Raw genomic sequence first — 22,394 nt, forward strand, 5'->3', positions numbered from 1 at the left:
ACCAGAGACTGGACCAACGAAATGAACAACCAGCAATTTACCTTATACACTCCGGGAAACAATTGTTTGATGTGCCATACTCCTTGAAGTATAAACGCCTTGGAGCACGATACCTATACTGGTATATATAATGAAAACAACTTCAATGGAAGGAAGAATTTACCGAGAATGTATTCTCCTTAATGCCAAATATATACGCGAATAACCTTTTTCACTAGCAAATTTTTAGGCTTCAAAAACTCTATTGCAAAGTTACACGTTGGTTAAAACTTATAATTCTGAATTTTCAGCACGTTTGTCAATTGACAATACAGCGTCAGATAAACCTCAAAATGTTCTTATCGCAATCTCGAATAACGTTCTTCATGAAATGGAAATTTCTCCATGCCAGTTATTTTTCCGATATAATTGCAGTTATTAGGCATCCGAATTTTTACACGAGAGAACTCAGGTGACATACGTAAGAATCCAGAGTCAAAGCATGGGACGGGGAGGATGTGGAGACAAGAGAGAGAGAGAGAGAAATGCGAGGAGGTAAAAATAGAGATGGGAAAAAATCACATCAAAACGTTCGCATTCAAGTGGTGACGTTGAGCCTCTAAATATCGTGGCCAAGACAAGCGGCGGCGTCCTGACATCGAAATGTTGAGTCTCGCATCTCAGCGCTCTCCCCTCCCCCCACCACCACTACCTCCCCTTCCCATCTCACCGCAGACAGTGGGGCATTATTCCCACTACGTTCGGACAGAGCAAACCCCGACCGGATGCATGAGCCATCGAAAGCACTGATAGTGGTTAAGCTGTGAAGGATTAACTGGAAAGGTCGACATGGCCATCTTTACTTCGCTCCCACCAAAACACTTCGTGAAATATAAAAGCAGTCTCTAGAAATGAGGAAACGGACGAAAGTAACAGAAGTAGTCAATTGCACACTTTAGTATACATATAGTCCAGTGTTTTGCTGTCGTAAGCTCTTTCGAGGCTTCAAAAAATTGGCGAACAACTTTTTAACATTTGCTCACTTTTAGCGGTCTTTAAGCACTAATGGAAGATGCTCGTCAATTGGCAGGGGATCACTTTTGATCAGCATCCCGTCAGTAGCTCCACTGGATATCTAGCTCACGCGAAGGAAACCATCCACCCATTCCGCTGACAATAGTCTTGGATGAATATGTTAAATAAGAACAGAATTGCGGTGAATCTTTCGCAAAAGTTCGTCGAGTCGACTAGAAGAATCTTCTTGAAGAATGAGATATTGTAAATTGGCTTTTTCCGAGTACAATCCTTAAATCACAAACAATTCCTTACGGGCAGTGAGACTGAGGATAGCAGGGGGAGGTGATAGGCCAGGAGAGGGTCAGTGATCAAAATACTACGGTAAGTAAAATAGATAGGACATATGCTTTAGAAATTTTAATATTCACGTTATACTTCCGAATTACATTTGAAAAATGTGATAGCTTTGTTCTTCTTAACTCGAGGAGGTAAAACTCTCGCACAAATAGGGTGCCAGAAGTTGTGGGAGTTGGGATTACTTCACTTCTCCAGTGAGGTGGCGGGATGCTTTTGGCATTAATCGCGCATAACTCCGGCTTTCTTGATTTTCATGTTATCATGCACTTCCAACAACCTTTTGAACGCCACTGTAATTCTAAAACATACAAGTAACGGCTGCACCCGGGCTGAGGTACAACACCTATTGCTCTTAGACGCGCACAGTTCAGCTGAAACTTTAAGCTGAGGAGTTGCTCTATTTTGTTCTTTTTAATTGTCTAACAAGCACCGATCAACTACCGAAGATTTCGCTAAGAAAACCGTTTATTTTCTGACATCATACTCTCTCTCTCTCCTTCTCGCCACTCCTCTACGGTAATGAGAATGACGGTCTGGAATCGTGCCCGCCAGGGAAAGATGTCTAATCGACTGGGGAATGAGGAGGGATTAAGTGCAGAACAGATACATTTAAGATGCATTTTTTTACACGAACGATAGGGGATCAGAATAACATTTTCCGACCGCGGTAGGGGTCAAAATATTCGGGTTAAAATTAGTCTGGTGTGTGTTCACCCCCTACCCCACACCCTAGCGGTGGCTTGCAGGGCGCTAAAAAATATTAAATTAATAACTTATCACTCACGTAGCGAAGGTTAAATTACAAATTGAAGCTCTGGCATTAATTGGAAGGTCTCTTCAGCAAGTGAAGTTGAAAATGTACTATTACCCCCATCGTAGTGCGGTAGGAGAGATCATATAAATAAAATTACAGAGATTACGTGTAGAACAGATAGATTTAAGATGTCACTTTTTCCACGAATGATAGGGGATCATAGTAAACATTGTTCAACGGCGGGAGGGTCATATTAGGGTAAAATTATCCTGGTGTGCATTCACCCCTTACCCCACACCCTAGCGGTGGCTTGCAGGGTATATATAAATAAATAAAAATATGCCCTGTTTAACCTGACTATACGATTCCTGCTTGAAAAACTGCACGCGGTAGTTAGCAATATAGCAATAACAAGAAGATAAATACGCAATGAAATAATATGAAAAAAATCACAATGAGCATCAATGGCCCGCCATACTGCCTTATTTTTTCATGAAGCGATATCAGTAGCACGAAACTCCCTTGCTTTAGCGTACAAAACCTCACTGCTTAAAACACATCGCCCCTTCCTCGGGGTGAAGGCAACTCATAAGCTGCCTTCACCTCCAGGAATGGGGGGGCACAGAGGTTATAAGGGAAAGGGTTTCACAAAAAATCGTAATAATCCAGGAAAATGGGCAGGCCAATGAACATCACGAGACAGTGCAAGCCAATTCGAATCGAAATACGTTGGTCTACGATTCTCATAGAATGATGCAATCATGGCAGGAATAATGAGGAACGCTTGTTGAAGAGCGCAACGAATGGGTGTTATTGTTGGAAGCCTGCGCGAGAGGGTATGGCAAAGGGAGAAGGCTGAAAGTAAGTAACGGCCGTCGCGAGGAGCGGAGGGAGAGGGAGGGACGGCGGAGAGGGAGGGAGGGAGGGAGAGAAGGAGAAAGAGAGAGAGGCTAGGTGGCGAGGCCAGAGGCTATAGCTGGCGTCAAGCAGTCTGGCCGGCTCGGTCGGCGGCGGCACCCGGGGGAGGGGGAGGGAGACTGGATAGGGTACCAGAGAGATGACGCCGAGGAGCTGAGATGGCGAAGGGGTTGGGAGGGGATACCGGGGAGGGAAGACGCGGCGGTTTAGGAAGGGGGGTTGTCCCCGCCACCTTCCCCCTTCCTCTCCCTCCTCGTAGGAACGGGGAGCGAACCTTAACCTCCGAGGAATCACGGCGCTACCAAGAGCATCGAGAGTGAATCTCACAACATCCGTGGGAAGCCGGAAATTATAGTACGGTGGCGGAGTACGTGGTGGTGACCAATGGGCAGTCTTTTGGCCCTTCCACCTTTTCACAAAACGGTCACGAAAATGGAAAATCGGGATCTTAGCTTTGGGAGTAAATGGATCTTTGTGGATACGTAGAAACCAGAAATGTTTACACTCATTGATGGTTCTAAAGCGAACGTACGTCAATTTGATTCGGACTCGCGTCCTATCCGTAATTAAGCCAGATAGAAATCTGTAGAAGACATGCGAAACAGTCCCCAAAGATAGATAAAAAACACACCGCTATTAACAATTGAATCCGCGGTCAATTTTATACATAATTAACCTTTAAAAAATATATGTGCTGTGTTCCCTTTATAACACTTCGCATTATACGTCACGATTTCCACAAACCAACAAACGTCTCTTGCGAAGGTCTGTCACTAACATCGCACACCTGTTGATTCGAAGAAAATACTCGGTTTAAGTGCTTGTAGATGGATGTCTATTCGTCTATTTCTTTTAAAATAAGTGAGATGAGCCATTAAAGGACGTAGTTTACCCGGGAAACAAGAGCCACCGCAAAACGCCAAAAAGGAGAAATAAAAAATTAAGAGCGGGCCACGATCACCCAAGCTGTGTACTTTTTCGGATACCAGATCTTCCTGGGAAACCATGGGCGGCACAGGGGAAGGAACCGTTAACCCTCCCCCTCCCCGCCCTCTCTACCTTATTGATGCGTGAATTTCACACGCCGCTGGGCTTAGCGCTAGGTGAGCTTCATCCTCCCCTATGAAAGAGACCGTCGGGTTGATAACTATATGGTTTTACGCTACTAAACTCAGCATCAAAACAAAATTTGATACTTCGCAAGCCAACATTTATAGATAACATTTCTGTAGAAAAAAGCAAAAATAACTGATAAATGATTCAAAGGATTTATTTTACAAAGAGTACCCAACGGTAGAGCCATAGAATACTGCACATATTCCTTCAACCACCGATTAATGGGAAAACAAAACTTAATTCCGTGGAAACACATTGAGTGAGATGAGGTTGAAAGTTGACTATCTACTTCCAACTGGTTACTAAACAAGGAAGGGTACGTTATTGGGGTGGTGAAACAACAGAGAGAGAGAGAGAGAGAGAGAGAGAGAGAGAGAGAGAGAGAGAGAGAGAGAGAGAGAGAGAGAGAGAGAGAAAGCAGCTATGCTATGACGAAATATATGGGAAGTGATAATCATCATGGCCAGGGATGAAAATAACTACAAAATAACTGAATCAACAAAAGGAAAGATGTTTTACGCTCACGAGTATGTACGTAGTTTCATCTTTATTTATTTATACATACCCTGCAAGCAACCGCTAGGGTGTGGGGTAGGGGGTGTATACACGCCAGAATAATTTTACCCGAACATGACCCAACCGAGGTCAAACAATATTATGATCCCCTATGGTGCGTGGAAAGAATGACATCTAATTTCTATCTGTTCTACACTTTATCTCTCTAATTTTATTGACATGACCTCTCCCACCGTGGTCCGATGGGGTAATAACATATCTCCATCATCACTGCTGAAGAGACATCCTTCCAATTTATGCAAGAGCTTCAATCTGTAATATAACCTTCGCTAAGTGAGTTATTTCCCCGCCTAGCTGCTATAATATTTTGAATACGCTACTAAGTTTATCATAAAAACGTTTTACAAATCCAGCCCCTCTACGCCGCACGAGATACAATTCGACAATCATTCCAACTAGTTAGGTTAGTGTTTATGGCGATTGTCACCATCAAAGCCCGTAATATCATTCTCTGTTAACAAAACATTTAACAAATGATAACCCGAGCTGTAGCCTATATTATAGCTAAAAACTTTACATGCTTTCAATGACAAATGATAACTTCACAATCATCCGACGCAACGGAAAATCCTCCTGTAATTTCGTTCACAATATTTTCCTCTACGCTATTCCCGATCAACACCACCTTTTCGCCATTTTCACCGTTATTAGTTTGCAATGATCACAGGAAGGCAATCCGCCCGTGCCTTTGTTTCACCACTTAAAGACGTTAAAAGACTTATCGGCATGTTAATGCGCGAGCACGAACGAACAAATCTAGTAAAATTCCGCAGAAGGCCACGGATGGGAAGAGGGCGAATATGAGAGAGGTGGACGGACACACCTTATTAAAGTGTGGCGGGTCCGCTCTTGGATGCGTGTTCGCATCCGGAGAAGTCGTCGTGGCGCAAGACGCCACACACACACACACGCGCGCGACTCCTATGATAAGTGGTGCGTGAACACGCGCGTGCGTCTGCGTGTAGGTGGATGGGTGGGGACGGGGAGGATTCGAGAGGCAGAGTAGTGGAGCGCGCGGGCAGACAAAAAGGTCCCCGGCGTTCATTCGCGTGGGCACACTTGCCGGGGCAAAGTGGCCTTTCATTGGTGGATTCACGTCACAAGATGATCGCCATTTCTCTGCCGCCTCTCCCCGCATCTGAAGGACGATTGGTCGCAGAGAGAGGACATCCACCGTATAATTTCTCGCCTAACCGACTCATGCCATCCCGATGAACTAACTACGCTTTTTTTCGGGGAGGGGGGGAGGGGAGACGTCACCTTTGGAATTGACAACGCTGAAGAATAAAAAATCGAATTACCTCGAATATTTCTCAGAACACATACAGCGCTAATATTAAGAGTTCCTCCCAATTTTTTCCTTGCATTGCCGAGTGTAAATGCAACCTACAAAATTAATGCCATCCATTGGATAAAAACGTTAAAGATTACAACAAGAATCGCCGCCAACTCTACATAAGACATCAAATTCACTCTCCAATGTCCTCGCGATATTACTTCCATAAGTCACGCAGGCATTGTTCTGCTCGATACCAGTCGTAGGTAGGGTAGGAGAACTCACCCCATAACATTGCAATAAATCATACGAGCGGCTTCTAGGAGTGAGACTATGATAAATAATTCATCGGCAAGCATCGTCGCACAATTTACCCAACATTCAAAATGAAAGTAACCTTCGATACACGTATTCAAACTGGAAAACGTTACAATGAGTTTAACATAATATCATACGATATCATTAGAAATAGTACGTATTAAGAATGCATTTGATGCGAAGCAATCCGCCGCGAGGTAGCAGAGAGAGAAATGGTTGGAACTCCGTGACTCAGTCTGAATACTTAAGTCATGAATAGCAATCGCACGTCCATACCTGCATGCAAGTTAAGGAGACGGCCTTTGCTAGCAAAAGTGTTTTAAAGTCTTTCTCAAAGGAAACGAGGCTCTTGGTTTTATAGGTTGGATTATAAACTGCGCAACATCACAGAAAGTGAACGTTTTAAAAGTTCGGCAAATACGTAATGTCTCTGGACACCTCCAGCTTCATCCATAATGTGTAATATTTCCGATAGACAGATGGTTCTCGGGGAAACCGCCGGCGGAACAGCGATAGAAACAGAAATATTTCCCCGACGTGTTAATGCGAGCCATAAGTCATAAGGTGTTTATGGAGAGAGCTCTCCAACCTTACCTACCGAACAAACCTTCCGGTTGATTACTGTGATTTTTTGGTTTAAGAAAACTGAATAATTGTGCAACGAAAGAATCAATGAATTCCAGCCACCATAATGACATCAGTAACGACCCGGTCCAGTATTCCAAATGTTGCCGTTTAGAATCCAAAGTCTGGGGTATAAAGTTGTCCATTTCCATAGGATTAGTTAATGAAGCTAGTCAGTAAAAGTAATCCATAGGCATTTGAGAACTTAAAAATTCCACCACCAATAACTCAAAAATTTTACCTTAACGTTTTAAAGAAATGACCAACACTATCGGGAAGATAAAAGAGAGATAGCTGAATTCATGGATGTCATGGCTTATGCTCGACTTAACACAGAGCATAATGGCATCGGTGCGACAGCCACAAACTTTCAACTTATTAGTGATAAGTTTAACCATCAAACGTCTAAAAGATATCAAGAGAATTTGCCTCTCTTGAGTATAAATCACGGTATATACACGTACTTTACAGCTCCCGCAGCTTTTCAATGCCCCGGTGACAAGTATTCATATACATTAGAAGGGTAATCATTATCCATATACTTTCCAATCACAATAAGTTCTCCGAGTTCACAACCCACGACTAATAAGTCCGAATTCATCATCACGAAGGTCAGCGCACAACATGAGGTTACAAACACAAGAATCGAGTCTGTTTTAAGTATATCCGAGTTTGCTTTTTAAGTCCTTAGGCCTTTATTCAGCGGGCAGAACTTAGTAAGAATGTACCGTCCCTCGCGCATTCAAAGTCATTCATATCCACTTCTTGAGCACCTGCTCCACCAAGCGAACTCGCTCGTCTCCATCGCCGTAGCGAGGTTCGGAAACCCATAATGCCACACTACCCTGACATTCAGGCCGGGATTCGAGGCGGCGTTCGTATTTTTTGTCGTCGGCGAGGGGACAGGGCACCTGACGTTCTTCCCCTTTGGCCTGGGGGCGGTGGGAAGAGAGGGGAAGGGGAGGGAGGGGGGGGCGATCCAGAAAACCACAACAGGGGGAGGGGGAAGAAACGGGCACCACTCCCCCCCACCTACCTACCCCGCTCTCCCCGCTGCATCTCCAGCGCGAAACGGCGGCGGGTGGTGCCGGGGGATGCCGGGACGAGAGCCTCTCCGCAAGGAGCTGCTGGTGTTGTTGTTGTTGTCGGTAGTCGCGTTGGTGTTGTTGGTGGTGGACGCGGGTCGAGGCTTGCTGCGGGGGGCGGTAATAGTGGTCGTCCACGCCTCCCGGGTGGCAGTGGGACGCGTACGGTAAGAGATGCGGCTCACAGCGGAAGAAGTAGGCGTCGAGCGGCCCGCCGCCGGCGGCCATCTCGGATGGCGTGGACGCCATCGAGTGCATCGCGGGGAAGGAGCGGTCGCGGGTGCTGCGCCGTCGGCCGCGGAGAGAGAATGTGCGAAGGAGACGGGAGGAGGGCGGCGGTAAGAGGGAAGGGGGAGAAGTGGGGGGGGGGGAGGGGGAAGGACTCGGAAAGAGAGAAAGGGAGGGAGAAGAGGAGGAGGAGGAGGACGACGACGACGGGCAGTCTACGCGGGAGCAGCCCCCCGAAGGGAGGAAAGAGTGGAGGAGGGAGGGAGGGAGGGAGGGGAGAAGGGCCTCCGCGGCTCGCGTACTGGCAACACCGCCGCCTCCTCCCGCACACGCGGGACTGTGCGTGGTGACGACGGTCTGGGCGTGATAGGAAGGGCAGGAGGGGATTGGCGGGACAGGGAGCAGAGAAAAAGGGTTTCGCGGGTGGGTGAAGAGGGCGGGGGAAAGAGGGGCAGTGGGCACTATGACTTAGGGTGGGGAGGGTTGATAGTCGAGATGCGAAGACGGAATGAAGAAGGGCAGGGAGGGAGGGAGATAAGGGAGTCGAGGGAGCAAAGAGGAAAGAAGTGGAGGAGGGCACCACCGAGGGAGGTAGGGAGGGGGGGGGGGGCGTGGGGAGGAAGGGCAGGTGTCGGCCCGGGGCGGGGGAGGGCGTGCACGAGCTTGGTGAGGCGGGGGAGGTTCCTGGGAGACAAGAGACGCGATTCCTACACACCCGAGTCCACGCAATCCCAAGACTGCTGTTATAAATATAAGTGCTCTCGTCACTGTCATCCAGTTTGCCACCACATAACTAGCCTTATCAACGTTTTAACTCCTCCGCAAGCCATTTGATTCGCGATGAAGTCACCCGAATTCCGTTTGTCGCGAAAGCACACGACTACACTTTTCAATATGCGGATTAGCACTTTGAGCAAGCTTCTATCCGTAGTCCATTACCACTGTCACTGCCAGTGAAGACAGCACACTTAACTGGAACTTACACGAAAACTCTTGCAAAACTATCCAGGCCTTGAATATGGAATGCAAAGTCAAGACGGGAGTAATGCAAGTTATTCTGCAATGGGAGTTCTACTAAGTGTTGCAACAAGCTTCAATCTATTGAGAAAAATGCAAACTGGCAACCTAATTTCGATCATGACCTAGTTATGTGTAGTGTACGCAATCAGCACCTCCTCCAAACATAATTCTTGATACTAAATATTCAGGTGAAAATAAAAGACTATTCCAAGAAATAGTTTAATATTGAACGCATTATCAATAGTAAATCAGGAGGGCGAAGCTAAGTGTATCCGTCGCCTAAATAGCTAAGTAAAATTGAAGTGGTGACACAAAGTTGAGAGGTGTACGTGGTTAAGCCAGAAAGCACCAAGAAGACAATGACACCTTTGCAGTGACAATTTTTCAAGGTGCTCTCTAGGTCGCTGTAAAGGCCAACTTATTTTGAGCGAAAGTGCCGAATTGAAGCAAGGGCTCACTGAATTAGAAGGCCCCCCCGCCGAGCTAAAGACCAAATTTCTCGGCTGAAAAAGACCGAAAGGAAGTTTTAATCGCACTTAACTACAGCTGAAGATATTGAGTATGCGTGAAAAATCCAAAGATATGCGCCTCGATTACCTAACCAATCGGGTTCCTTGTCAACAAGTAAATTAAGAGGGGAAATTCCGATACAATTCTGAGGCGGAAGTAAAACACATAAAAATTATACATTTACGATTTGTCGTTAATCTGCAATGCTGTCTTAAACGGTCCCACTATCACCTAATATATAAATTTTACTAGAAAGGACATCACATACTCCATACTCTATCGCATGACCTCGAGGATGACCAAACTTAAGCTTGCCAGTCAGCCAAAGGACTGCAGAGCACATAGTTAAGTCGATGCGATAGGTATGGGATGAGATTAAATGTAAACATGCGCCTGATTACGCGGCTTTCGAAGAGGAGAAAAGCTAAGTTTAATATTAAAACAGAAGGTCATAGGTCACTTGATCCGGTGGAACAGTTTACCTATCTCGGACCTGGATGGTCAAAGTAGTAGGGACATAGGGAGAAGAATTGCGCTGAGCAAAGAAGCTTTCACGAAGAAGAGAAAATTGACGGCTGGGACTTGGAAGAAGGACGTTAACAAAAGGCTCGTCAAAACTTGATATGGAGTGTAGTTATGTACGGCGCGGAAACATGGCCACTGAAGCAGGATGATAGACATGGATTGGTAGCTCTTGAAATGTGGATGTGGAGAAGTTGAAGTGGACAGAAAGGAAGACAAATGAGAAAGTGCTAGGTTAGGTGGGGGAGGAGAGGGGGTTGCTGGGAGAAATTAGAGAGAGACAGGAAAAATGGTTGAAAAGCAAATAGATTGGCAATGGGTTGTGGAAGACTGTGATAGAGGGGAGAACGTTGGGCAAACGAGGAAAGGGCAGGAGTAGAATAGGAATGCTGGAGGGGATGAAGGGAGCGAGGAAGTACGAAGAGATGAAGAGGGGATTATTGGAGAGTTGTATTGTACGTTGTGCTTGTTAGATGGATAGATAGACAGAGGTCTTTATTTGGGCGAAATTGAGACCTGATGGTCCCTTCTGGAGTGGAGGCAAGTAAATACATCGTTGCAACGTTGTGGAGGCTGTGTCCATCCACACTCTACCTTAACCAGCAGAATATCAATTAAAATAATAATAGGCTAACCGTTCCCAATCGTGAGAAAACAAACCTTCAGCGAGGATAGAGCTAAATATTGGTTTCATTCGGTTATATTTAATTAATTTAACAAAATGGGTTTCATTAGATTCAATAATGAACCAGGCTAGATTCAAGGCATAGAAGACCTATACGGTTAAGATATTAGCCTGCAGGCTTCGACAGAGAAAGGACACTAAGGCATTTGAAATCAAATCAAACCAAACCAAGCTGTGGGGATAAATCACATCACCAGAGAACTACTTTGGGATTTAGGAGATCGAGGGAGGAAGATTTTTATGGACTTATCGGTAGTATTTATGAGGGATGAATTCGGCCGGAAGATTTCGAGTTAGTTCCTAGTCCAAAAAAGGGAAAAGGTAGCCATATATGAGGGCTACAAACCAATAAGTTTCTTTTTGCACACAGCTAAAGTGGCACTCAAAATTGTCAATAAAATGATGGAGAGAAGGGAAAATGCTTACTAAGCGGATGATCATTAAGGGTTCGGGAACAGGAGAGACATTGCAGACAGGCATTGCATTGTGATGCCATGGCAGTAATGAGGTCACTTATCAGAGGAGCATATCATATTCAATAAGGTCGCATTTTTTCATTTTGTAGATTTCGAGAAGGCGCTAAATAAATTGAATTGGGTAGCATTAATAAATGTATTAAAGGAAATAGGAATACATTGATGGGATAGGGGACTAGTCCACAACCTATATATATCTCAGGGGTGTCAATTATCACCCCTGCTTTTCGACTTACGCCTTGAAGAAATCGTGAGTGTAGCGTGGCAAACCTGGAGATATAGGAGTCAAAGTCGGAGGGCAGTTCATAAAATTAATTATGTTTACGGATGATCAGGCTTTAGTTAGTCAGCCAGACAAGTGGTTGAAATCATCGCCCAGCGCAAATACAAAATCAGGGTAATAGGTACGGAATTAGAATCATTGTGCACAAAACAAATATTACGATGTTTTCGAGAAATAGGAATTCTAAGTTCTCGTAAAATTAGGAAGGATGAACCTTAAAGGAGCATACGGAGCAGTTAACATATAGTATATTGGAAGTGTTATGGTCCAAGATGGTCCAACGAGTGGAGACAGTATCGACATCAAAAGAAGAACTAATTGAGGCAAAAAAGCTTCAACAAAAAGGAGGGAAATGATGACAGGGGCATAGAGTAGGGATGTTAAGGAAAGACGCAAAAACTTTGATAAGGAGCGCGATTTTGTACGACGCGGAAACTTGTCGTTGCTGCGACATGACAGACATAGATTCGAGGTTTCTGAGATACGAGTGTGGAGAATGAAGGAAAAGGTTCAATGGACGGAAAGGAAAACAAACAAAGAAGGACAAGGTTGTGGGGCAGGAGAGAGGATTGTTGGGAGAAATCCAAAGGAGGCAGGAAAGAAGGATGCAGAGGATTTTGATTGTGGATGGAATGTGTAGAGAAAAAGAGGATAGGTACGTAGGAGGTAACGAAGAGAGGAAGGAAGTAAGCCCAACTGCAGATCGTATTTAGCTTGGGGTGTCTGGTTGAAACTCGTTAGATGAAGCTAAGAAATGTTCAGCCTGTGTCCATCCAACTCCTACATGAACTGTAGAATATCAACAATAATAAAATAATTGAAATACATCTTTTAAGCCAGAGGACATTAATGGTTGGATAACATTCCGCAGATGGAGTTCAAAGAAGGCGTAGTAGTGGGTTACAGCCACTGTCATCTACATCTACATAATACCCCGCAAGCCGCCGCAAGGGCGTGTGGCGGGGGGTGATTTCCTCGACAGTAGAGGAAATATTGCAAAGCTGAAAATAGAACCAATTTGAACAAGGAGCCCTAATTTAGGGATAACACCACGCCTAACCAAAACGATTTCGACTTACGATATTATTAATAATACGTACATACATTTCAGTCTTTATAAACCTAAAAACCTTCTGGATAGTGTGTTTTATGATGCTTCCCAGATACTTTCCAGAATGAATTATAACACAATACTTTCCGTGATTAGTCTACCCTGAATGAAACATTTGGATAGCGTAATCGGCGAAAGCAGACTAATAGGAAGATTATTCGACATAGATTGGAGGTACTAAGCTTCAACATGGTACGTTAATTATGAAGAAAGAAAAAAAGCACCCCCTGAAGATTTTTGGGCACAATTTTACAGCCCTTGAGAGGATAGGGAAATGATATTAAATATTTATAGGTTACGCTGGATAGAGTTTGCGTTGGGATAAATCTTTCGGTAGTGCAAGCAAATGTCTGTAGTGGGCATTGTCCAAATTTTATTTTGGAAAGAAGGGCCCACATTTTTTTCGGAAACCAATTAATTAGCTCTAGTTTGGTTTAAGTTGATACAATTATAGTTGATCTAATTTGCAGGGGTGAAGCTTGTAGGAATATCTCCAAGCATAGCTTCATTTTACAAGGACTACTGCTTCAAAAACTACACAGTAATGAGCTCTAACATGCCATTATTTTTGTTCATTTAGGTTGTTACCTTACAAACATTTCTACGCTTTTGAGATAATCCAGATAATTGTCAATACGCCAACTTTTTAAGACATAATTTGCAAAATAAACAATATTTCAAGGCTTAGACAAGAACAGCATTAACTGAACTATCCTTTTTTGTATAACAGATCTAATTCCTAAAATATATTGCAAAAAAAAGGTAAACTTTTGGAATATTGAGAATGGTCAAATGCGACTTCTTCCTCAACACTGAGTGGAAACATTGTTTGAATATGTATTTTGAAGGGGAATTTTTAAACTGTTTGAAAACAATACGTTATACAATTGTTTTATGACAATATTATTTTACTCCTTGGTGGTGGCTCAATTCAGTTTATAGCAGAGGACGGCGGGCCCTAGGAGTCCACCCAAAAGCTTCCAAAATTCTCAATTAGAATGTTTGCATTTTTTCGTATATTTGAATATTTTGAATGTAAAATACTTCATTTATTATATTTTTTATTATTCCCTGGGGTAGAAGAGAAAAATATAATCTAAAAATTCTAACTATATCACGGCAGATCCCACATTCCAGCACATCAGTGCACACGGAGTACTTAGGCGAGAAAAAGGCCAATAATTATGAGAAGAAATAGACCTTGCTCCAACTCCCTCTGCCAGTCAAGTCTCTTAAGACACACCTTGCCACGCCACCGGGCCACGAATAGCAATGAACCGAGTCAATAGCACCGCGGACCAAATTGGCCTTCGGACAGGTATCGGGACGCTTGGGACACCCGACGGGCTGATAATACCGAGCCCAGGCGACGGGTTGGGCCCAGGTATCGATGGGAATTCGCTGGAGCCGGAGGGAGAACGAGGAGGGTAACCCCGGCCCCTAATCATCAAACCACTCATCCCTCGAATGAGCAAGCGATTCTTCTCCTCGACAATTACGCGAAGATCACGGGCGACGGGGGAGTAGGGAGGGGGGAAGGGGGCGTTGACGTAGGAATGGCGATCCGAATGCCGAGCACGCGTGCCGGCGTGAGAGTGGCTTAGGGCGGGCTGAGCAATTGGGCCCGGGGGCCAAGGCAATTGCCAGCGATGACGACAGGCGCGCATCTTGTCAGCTGGGCTCTTATCTCGCGCGGTCTCATTTGCCAACGAAATGAACGAGGCGACCGGTCAATTCCTCGCACCAAGAAACGTGCGTGCAGAGCAAAAATGTGTCCGGGTCTATTAACATCGATACATAGGAATCAAATTACGCGCCAACATACAGGTTTCTTAGCCAGCCAATGGGCTAAACGAAAACTACAACAGATTTTCCTTCCTTCTACGTGGCCACAAAAAAAAAGAAAAAGCCTGACTTTTTCAACTTAAATATATGCAAGTAGAGTTCCTGACACTAAACTATGCAATTGAATTTTGCACAAGTATACTCGTACAAGATATAGTATTATAAAACTAAGTGCCTTCGTCAAAGAAATTGAAATGGATGACTATGATACCACACTGAAGACCAAGTATCGGAACGGTATTATATCTTATCGCTAAAAACCACAGTAACTTACCCGAAGACTGGTTAGATAGGGGGGGTTAGAGCTGGCCTAATACTAAGCTCTACACCGAGTGTGTACCTGAAAAATCACACAGCTTGGGTGAAGCTGATGGCACCTAGAGGCGTCACCGGGAATCGACCCCGGGTACTCCGATATGTTGCCCATTCCTCTACCCACTATACTATTCCGCCTGACGTTTACTTCCAATTGATAGGAAAAAACACCTCTTTGAGGTCCAATAAACGCATTTCAGGTTAGGTCTATTTATCATGGGAATACAGAGATCTCACCAAGAGCATGAAATTAATAAAATATCAATCTTATCAATTACCCTCACAACTATGTCGTTACCCTCACTCACGATTTCTCCAGGGTGAAACACATAAAGGGGAATATAGTATGTGGACAAGCTAACAAAAAATTACGATTTATTAGAGGAGTACTTGGTAAATGTGATGAAAAGGTCAAAGAGAAATATTTTCTTTCGCTTGTTAGGCCTCATTTAGAATATGCTGAAAATACATGGGATCCTCACGAAGTTGGATTGTTTGCCGAATCGGATGGTGTTCAGCGTAGAGGAGCTAGATTTGTAAGACGTTGCTGAACGAAGTAGTGCATTTAAAATATTAGAGGAGGTAGGCTGGGAATCATTCACGGAGCGAAAGTTAAATTAGAGATTGAAGGTCTTGCTTAAATTGGAGGGAGGTCTCTTTAGCAGTGATGTTGAAAATATAGTATTACCCCATCGTACTACGGTAGGAGAGATCATGAAATGACATGAATGACACATAAAATTAGAGAGATCAAGAGTAGAACAGACAGATTTAAGATAACATTTTTTTCCACATGCGATAAGGGATCAGAATAAAATTGTCCTACCGTAGTAGGGTTTAAAAATATTCGCATTACAATGAGTCTGTTGTGTATTCACGCCCTGCCACACACCCTAGCGATGGCTAGCAGGGTTCATAAATAAATAAATAAAATTACACAATTTACCGACGGTAAATACACGAAAAAAGGAAACATTCCACGAAAAAGACAAAAATAGAGGGATTTGATGATGACTAACACTACCCGACAATGTGTACACATCTTTCTGGAAATAAAAGGCGGATGATCTCACGGGTCAACGCGGCCTCAATGCAGACTAAATGCCTTAGAAATATGTTTGCTCAAATAAATGCTGTAAACGTTCAATCTGGTCTTCATTGTGCCTCGGACATCTTGAGGGTTTGAACACTGGTCAAATTTAAAAAAGAATTAGCAAACAAAAAATAATGTAGACTCGTGTTGCGTCGCAATGAGTGCAAATGACTTGGACGGCTATTCACTGTCTTTCCACGGTTATTAATTAATCATTTCCCCAAAAGCGCAATCAAGTAATTATCTTGGAATTACAATGGGCTCGACAGATAGCAGATGCGTGGGAAAAGGTGCCATTTGGGCACGAATATGGTACGGAGTATCACAGACTCCGCACTAACTCTGCAGCTGATACAATAGCATGCAGCAACGCGGTTACATGCTACGGGATATCGATTGCAAGAGGGCAACAGCATTTGACGCGGGGGGAAATGTCATGCGAAGCACTCGTGATTGAGAAAAGTTTCGCCCAAGTTGCGGAATTAAGCGAAACGCATAACTATGAAGAGAAGGGAGGATAAAAGGGTTTGAGGTGGAAGGGGAGGGAGAGAGAGAGGGGGGGGGGGCGTCCACGAATAGCTTTTTCGCACCGGGTGACGTCAGAGGCAAACGGATTCGAAGGCTCGCGGGTAGGCCTATTCTTACCCGAGGCGGAGGTAAGGGCATCGAATGCCACCCAAATGGAAGGAAGGAGTGACTGCCGAAGGGAGGGGGGGAGAAGGGGGGGGGCGGAATGCGCAAATGGAAAGAGGAAGGGAAGCCTTCGGGGTTTGCGAAAAGATTCTCGTACATTCCCACCGCCGCCACATGCAATGCAACATATATTACTTGTCTTTCGAATGACCAACTGATTTCTTAAGCCTGTCAAAATAATGGATCAACCGTGCTGCCCCGTCAGAGCACTGCGGAAGACGGAGCTTAAACGTGAAAGCATTAATTCAACTAAGCATTTATGTTGAAACAAGAAATAAAGAAAATTCCACCACGTTATGTCATTATACGGGTATTTCTCAATAGTTTCAGCCAACTGGCGAGAATCTTTTATGTTCTTAACTAGCTCCCAACGGCGAAAGTTATTTCAAAACATAGAATATTCAAAGACAATTGACTCTCTCCTAGTAACGGGACGGTAAATAAAAAAGTGTGTATCATTTTCGATTCTTCAGGACACCATCGCCACAAGTACGAGAGGGCAAGGGATGGGAAAGGTCTGGGATCTGCAGGGGTCCCAGAGCAACGTCGGGCAGGGGACCCTGGACTCCGGAGGGTGCATGCATTTGGCAACACCTATGTTTTCGGCAGATCACCAGGGCAAACGAATTTCAACCCTGATCGCTCCTTTGCTAAGAGATTCCATTACTGGAACGCGGGGTCTAGATTGAGCTCAACTGATGAAGATATAGACATGAAAAACAAAAGCAAAAACTCTCCTTCGTCTTAATTATGTCGAAGTAAGTCAATTTATGAAGTTGTGTTGAAATACACAACATTTTAAGAGCTTATCCAAGAGCATTTAAAAACATACGGTGACAAATTCTCCGTTCAGCACATGAACGAAATGTATCCTGCAATAGTAAGAATAACAATGGCACGACACATTCTGAACATGATTAAACCCTACTTACAAACAAAATCTTTAGAATAGAACACAAATTTATCAACAAAATATTAACAGAAACGCGCGATCATGTGGATTGGGATTCCGCAAACTTGCTTTTTACTTCTAAAATTCAGCTCAACCTCGCCTCGCTGACTGCGAGAACGTACTGAAAAAATAAATAAATGCAATTTCGGGATGCGCAAATTAACGCCGGCACTTTGCGAGAGTTTCAATCATTATTAGAGTAGGGTTTTTCCTTAACCACAATCCCCTAAAGCCATTTATACTTGTGTTTCATGTACGCACACAGTGACTTGACTATCAACCAGTAAAATAAAATAATTTCAAACGCTAATAATAATTACTAATTGCCGCAACGGATGGCGACCTCACATTCAAGCCTTTACGGGGGCTCGACTTCGACGCAAATCCATTCTCTCACCATGAGTAACACAAGGCACCCCCATCTTCATTTCATCCTCGTCCACTGGAGGGCCATAGCACATACCTTCATTAACCGCTCCCTCATCTCATTACTATCGCAGAAACCTCTTAATATCACACGCACGCCTTACTCAGTCGCAACCTGCAAAAATTAAATGAATCTCTTTTTCGCATAATCACATCCGGAGTTCCCTTTGATACCCTGGTATGTTTCCTTCCTTTGAGAAAATTCAACGTGATACAATCACTAGGCAACACCTCCATTTTTACATTCTGCCAATTTAATTTATTCAAGTACCTCACCATTATCACAAACATTAGTTAAAGGTACACTGAAGTTCACCCTCCAAATTTTATTTTACTAATAACGCGAACAGTCATATTCCCATCATCCTTATTCAATATAGACCTTGTGTTAAGACGTATTTTTCCTATTAGACAAAAATGATAAGTCATGAAGATTAACACGTTTCCGTCATCGACTTGCTAGCGATCACCGATCTGTTCCCGTCAAAAAATGAATTTATATCTGTCTGTACGTATTAATGTGTACGTATGAATGTGACTGTAAGTTTTATGCCTGATACAATATGTATACGACCATGGGTTAAATGGAATAAGGGACCATTAGGTCTCAATTTCGCCCAAATAAAGACCTCTTTCTATCTACCTGTCTGTTCCCAATCTCATTCCCGAGATCTGTCGAGTTTATCCTTAATTTCCCCGAGCGATAACAAATTCACGATCGTGAATAGTGTCCGGGTAGAGTGAGAACGGGGTTGAGGGAGGTTGTGACTGGCAGGGGAAATGGGGGATAGCGGAGGGGGTTCGAGGGGTAATCGTGGTGGTTGAAGGGCGCTTCGGAAAGGCGAGTGTGTCTCGACAAATCAAAACAGGGGGGGGAGGGGGTTGCGCCGCTGCATTGCGCCTGGCTACCTGTTGCTCGCTAACGAAGTCCATCTATTCACTCGCCAGGACCAAAAAGAGTCCATACAACAAGTACCTACTCACACCAACAGAGCACGGAGCGCTCCTTCCGCCAGGAGAGCCACAGATGCAAGCTGCACATCGAGCAGATCTACGGGAATCGCTTGGGACTAGATGTGAGATTAGAGTGATGAACACTCGCAAAAACGTCACCAAGGCATTGAAAGATATCATATTGGCGAATATACGTCCCGATTAAAAATACCTACATCAAATACAAATAGTACATATTACACAATACGAATTCGCCATAATTTGTCGGCGAGCAAGTGGCAGTGGGTGTCAGGGGCTACCCTTTAATTTATAATCTCGCAAGGATTACCAAGTCCTAGTGAAAGAACGGGACACGATACCCTGCTAGCCGCCGCAAAGGCATGTGCCAGAGGGTTTTACAGCTCCTGCCTAAATACAGGTATGCCCTTCCATATATATATATATATATATATATATATATATATATATATATATCCCTCCCCGGACTACAACCTTGACGTGGTGGAAGGGCTTGTGCGTTCCGATGACCCCTAGAGCTGTACTGGCGGGAGTAATAAAAATTGCTCCTGGTAGGGTCACCCATGCCAGATAGGTCGAAGGTTAGGAGCCAGACGAAAGGTAGTCCACGCAGCGTCTGTTCCTCAGTGAGGCGGCTGCAATGGCGTCTGACCCCAGTGGGGCGGCCAGTAAGTGATGGTGTCACGTTAAAAACACTATTGAGGAAGGCAACGGGAAACCACCTCAATTATCATTCCCAAGAACAATGTGATGGACAATAGAGATGTTTTGAGTCCTGGCAACCACGGGGCTCGGCCAAATCGGCCGTGTGTCGTGCCCGGCAGCGGGGGAGGCAAGGCTTCCGCGGTCGTCATCCCACGAAACCCTTGCAAGGGAAAACCAGCAGCAGCAGGACAGAAGACGCAGGAAAAGAAGACCAAATTAGTTAGAATAGGAACGTGGAATGTTAGGACAATGATGAGGACGGGGAAATTGGAGAATGTTAAGCGAGAGATGGAAAGGGGAAATATAGATATTTTAGGTCTATGCGAGGTGAGATGGAAAGATAGCGGGGATTACTGGAGTGATAAGTATAGAATAATATACAGCGGTGGGGACGAGAGCCAACGAGGGGTCGCCATAGTATTAAATGAAGAGGTAGGAAGAAGCGTAGTCAACATAGAGCAGGTAACGGATAGAATACTACTAGTGGAGATAAAAGCAGAACCGACGAACTTAGTTATTATCCAGGTATACATGCCACCGAGCAACCATAAGGAAGAAGAGGTCGATAGGATATACGATCAGTTAGAGGACATGATTGCATGTGTTCCTGCAGGGAAACATTTGATAGTGATGGGGGATTGGAATGCGACAGTAGGCGAAGGAAGAGATGGTTATGAGGTGGGGGACTACGGTTTAGGCACAAGGAATGACTGCGGGGAGAAAGCAGTTGAGTTGTGCAGGAGACAGGGGTTAAACATAAAAACACTTGGTTTAGACACCACAAAAGACGCAGGTATACATGGAAAATGCCAGGTGTCTCAGAAAGGTATCAGCTAGATTATATCCTGGTTAGACACAGGTTTAGGAACAGTAAGATAAATTCCCACAGCTTCCCGGGAGCGGATGCGGACTCTGACCACAATTTGGTTGTTATGAAATGAAGCGTCCGTTTCAAAAAGATAATGCAGGGGCTGTGAGATAGAAAATGGAATGTAGAAGCATTAAATGGTTTGAAAAGGAAGGAATGCAAACAGGCGGTAGAGGAAATCATGGAGGATGGTAAAGAGCTAAGTACTATCGAAGAAAAATGGGAAAGTATCAAGAAAGGGTTGTCTAAAGCCGCAAAAGACACTATTGGAATCGTTAACGCCAGAAGGACTAGGAAACCATGGATCACGGATGAGATGATTACAAAGATGGATGAGCGGAGAAAATGGAAGAATGTAAATACAGAGTTAGGCATAATGAAGTACAATGAATTAAATAATAAATTGAGGCGGGCAATAAATAAAGCAAAGGAAGCATGGTGGAAGACGCAGTGCGAGAATATGGAAAGTCTGCAGAGGAAGGGGGAAATCGGTGCGCTGTACAGCAAAGTTAAATCTTTATCGGGAAGTAAGAAAGGGAGATCTATGCTAACAGTTAGAGATAAGGCGGGTAAGGTAATAGTTGACGCAGGAAAGACACTAGAGAGATTGATGGAGTATATAGAAGAACTGTATAGTAAAGAACTTCGACCAACAAAGTTAGACATTGAAAAAGAATATGACGTAGAGGAAAATAGCTTAGGTCCAGGCATTCTCGACGATGAGATAGAAAGGGTATTACGGGAGATGAAACTAAATAAGGCCGTGGGGGTAGATAACATTCCCGTGGAACTTTTAAAATGCTTAGAAAAATGTGGGAGGAAGAGGCTCTATGGGCTGATCCGTAGTATTTATGAGGAAGGAATCTGGCCGGAAGACTTTGTGAGATCAGTTTTAGTTCCTATTCCGAAAAAGGTAAAGGCCACGTCATGCGAGGACTACAGGACAATTAGTTTGATATCCCACGCAGCTAAAGTTGTTCTCAGGATCATAAACAAAAGGATAGAGAGTAGGGCAAATGATTACTTAGGGGATGATCAGTTTGGGTTTAGGAAGGGGAGAGGTACGCGTGATGCCATTGCAGTAATGAGATTATTAATCGAGAGGAATATAGAACACAACCAGGAGGTATTTGCCTGTTTCGTAGATTTCAAAAAAGCGTTTGATAGAGTGAATTGGGAAAAACTAATGAGTATATTGCAGAAAATAGGAATAGATTGGAGGGAAAGGAGGCTAATCCGCAACCTGTACTTGTCTCAGACTGCACAGGTGCGAGTGGGGAACGGGGAGTCCGGATGGGCAGTGTTAGGAAGAGGTGTTAGGCAGGGTTGCCCATTATCACCGTTGCAGTTCAACCTGTATGCAGAGGAAATGATTAAAGAGGCATGGCATGGGAAGAACTCGAGGTAGGAATGAATGTGGGCGGGGAATTCGTAAAATCAGTTAGGTTCGCTGATGACCAAGCTTTAGTTTGTCAGTCAGCCAAGGGGCTGCAAGCATTGCTTAGTGAATTGGAAAATCAGTGCGACAGGTATGGGATGAGAATCAACATTAATAAAACAACGGTTATGCGATTTTCTAGAAAAAAAGGCAAAGCTAAACATAAAATAGGAGGGCAAAAATTAGAGCAGGTAGAACAGTTTGAACAAGGAGAAGGGAGTTGATGAGAGGG

At 44.2% G+C, this 22,394-nt stretch overlaps 1 protein-coding gene across 9 annotated transcripts in view; it reads right to left on the reverse strand.

The window, feature by feature from the left end:
* The window catches only part of LOC139687248 (protein daughterless-like), a 176,807-nt gene that overhangs the window by 38,587 nt on the left and 115,826 nt on the right, over positions 1 to 22,394 (reverse strand). The window contains exon 1 of one of the 9 annotated variants that reach the window (XM_071584422.1): positions 7,976 to 8,309. The exons of the other annotated variants lie outside the window; for them this stretch is intronic. Within the exon in view, the coding sequence (XP_071440523.1) occupies positions 7,976 to 8,278 (303 nt within the window). The 5' untranslated portion in view covers positions 8,279 to 8,309. Of the gene's footprint in view, positions 1 to 7,975; positions 8,310 to 22,394 lie in introns of those variants that run through there. 9 annotated transcript variants of the gene reach the window in all.

Source organism: Hetaerina americana, unplaced genomic scaffold (genome assembly GCF_022747635.1).
Source record: "Hetaerina americana unplaced genomic scaffold, ioHetAmer1.1.p SCAF_1, whole genome shotgun sequence".
Classification (NCBI taxonomy): Eukaryota; Metazoa; Arthropoda; class Insecta; order Odonata; family Calopterygidae; genus Hetaerina; species Hetaerina americana.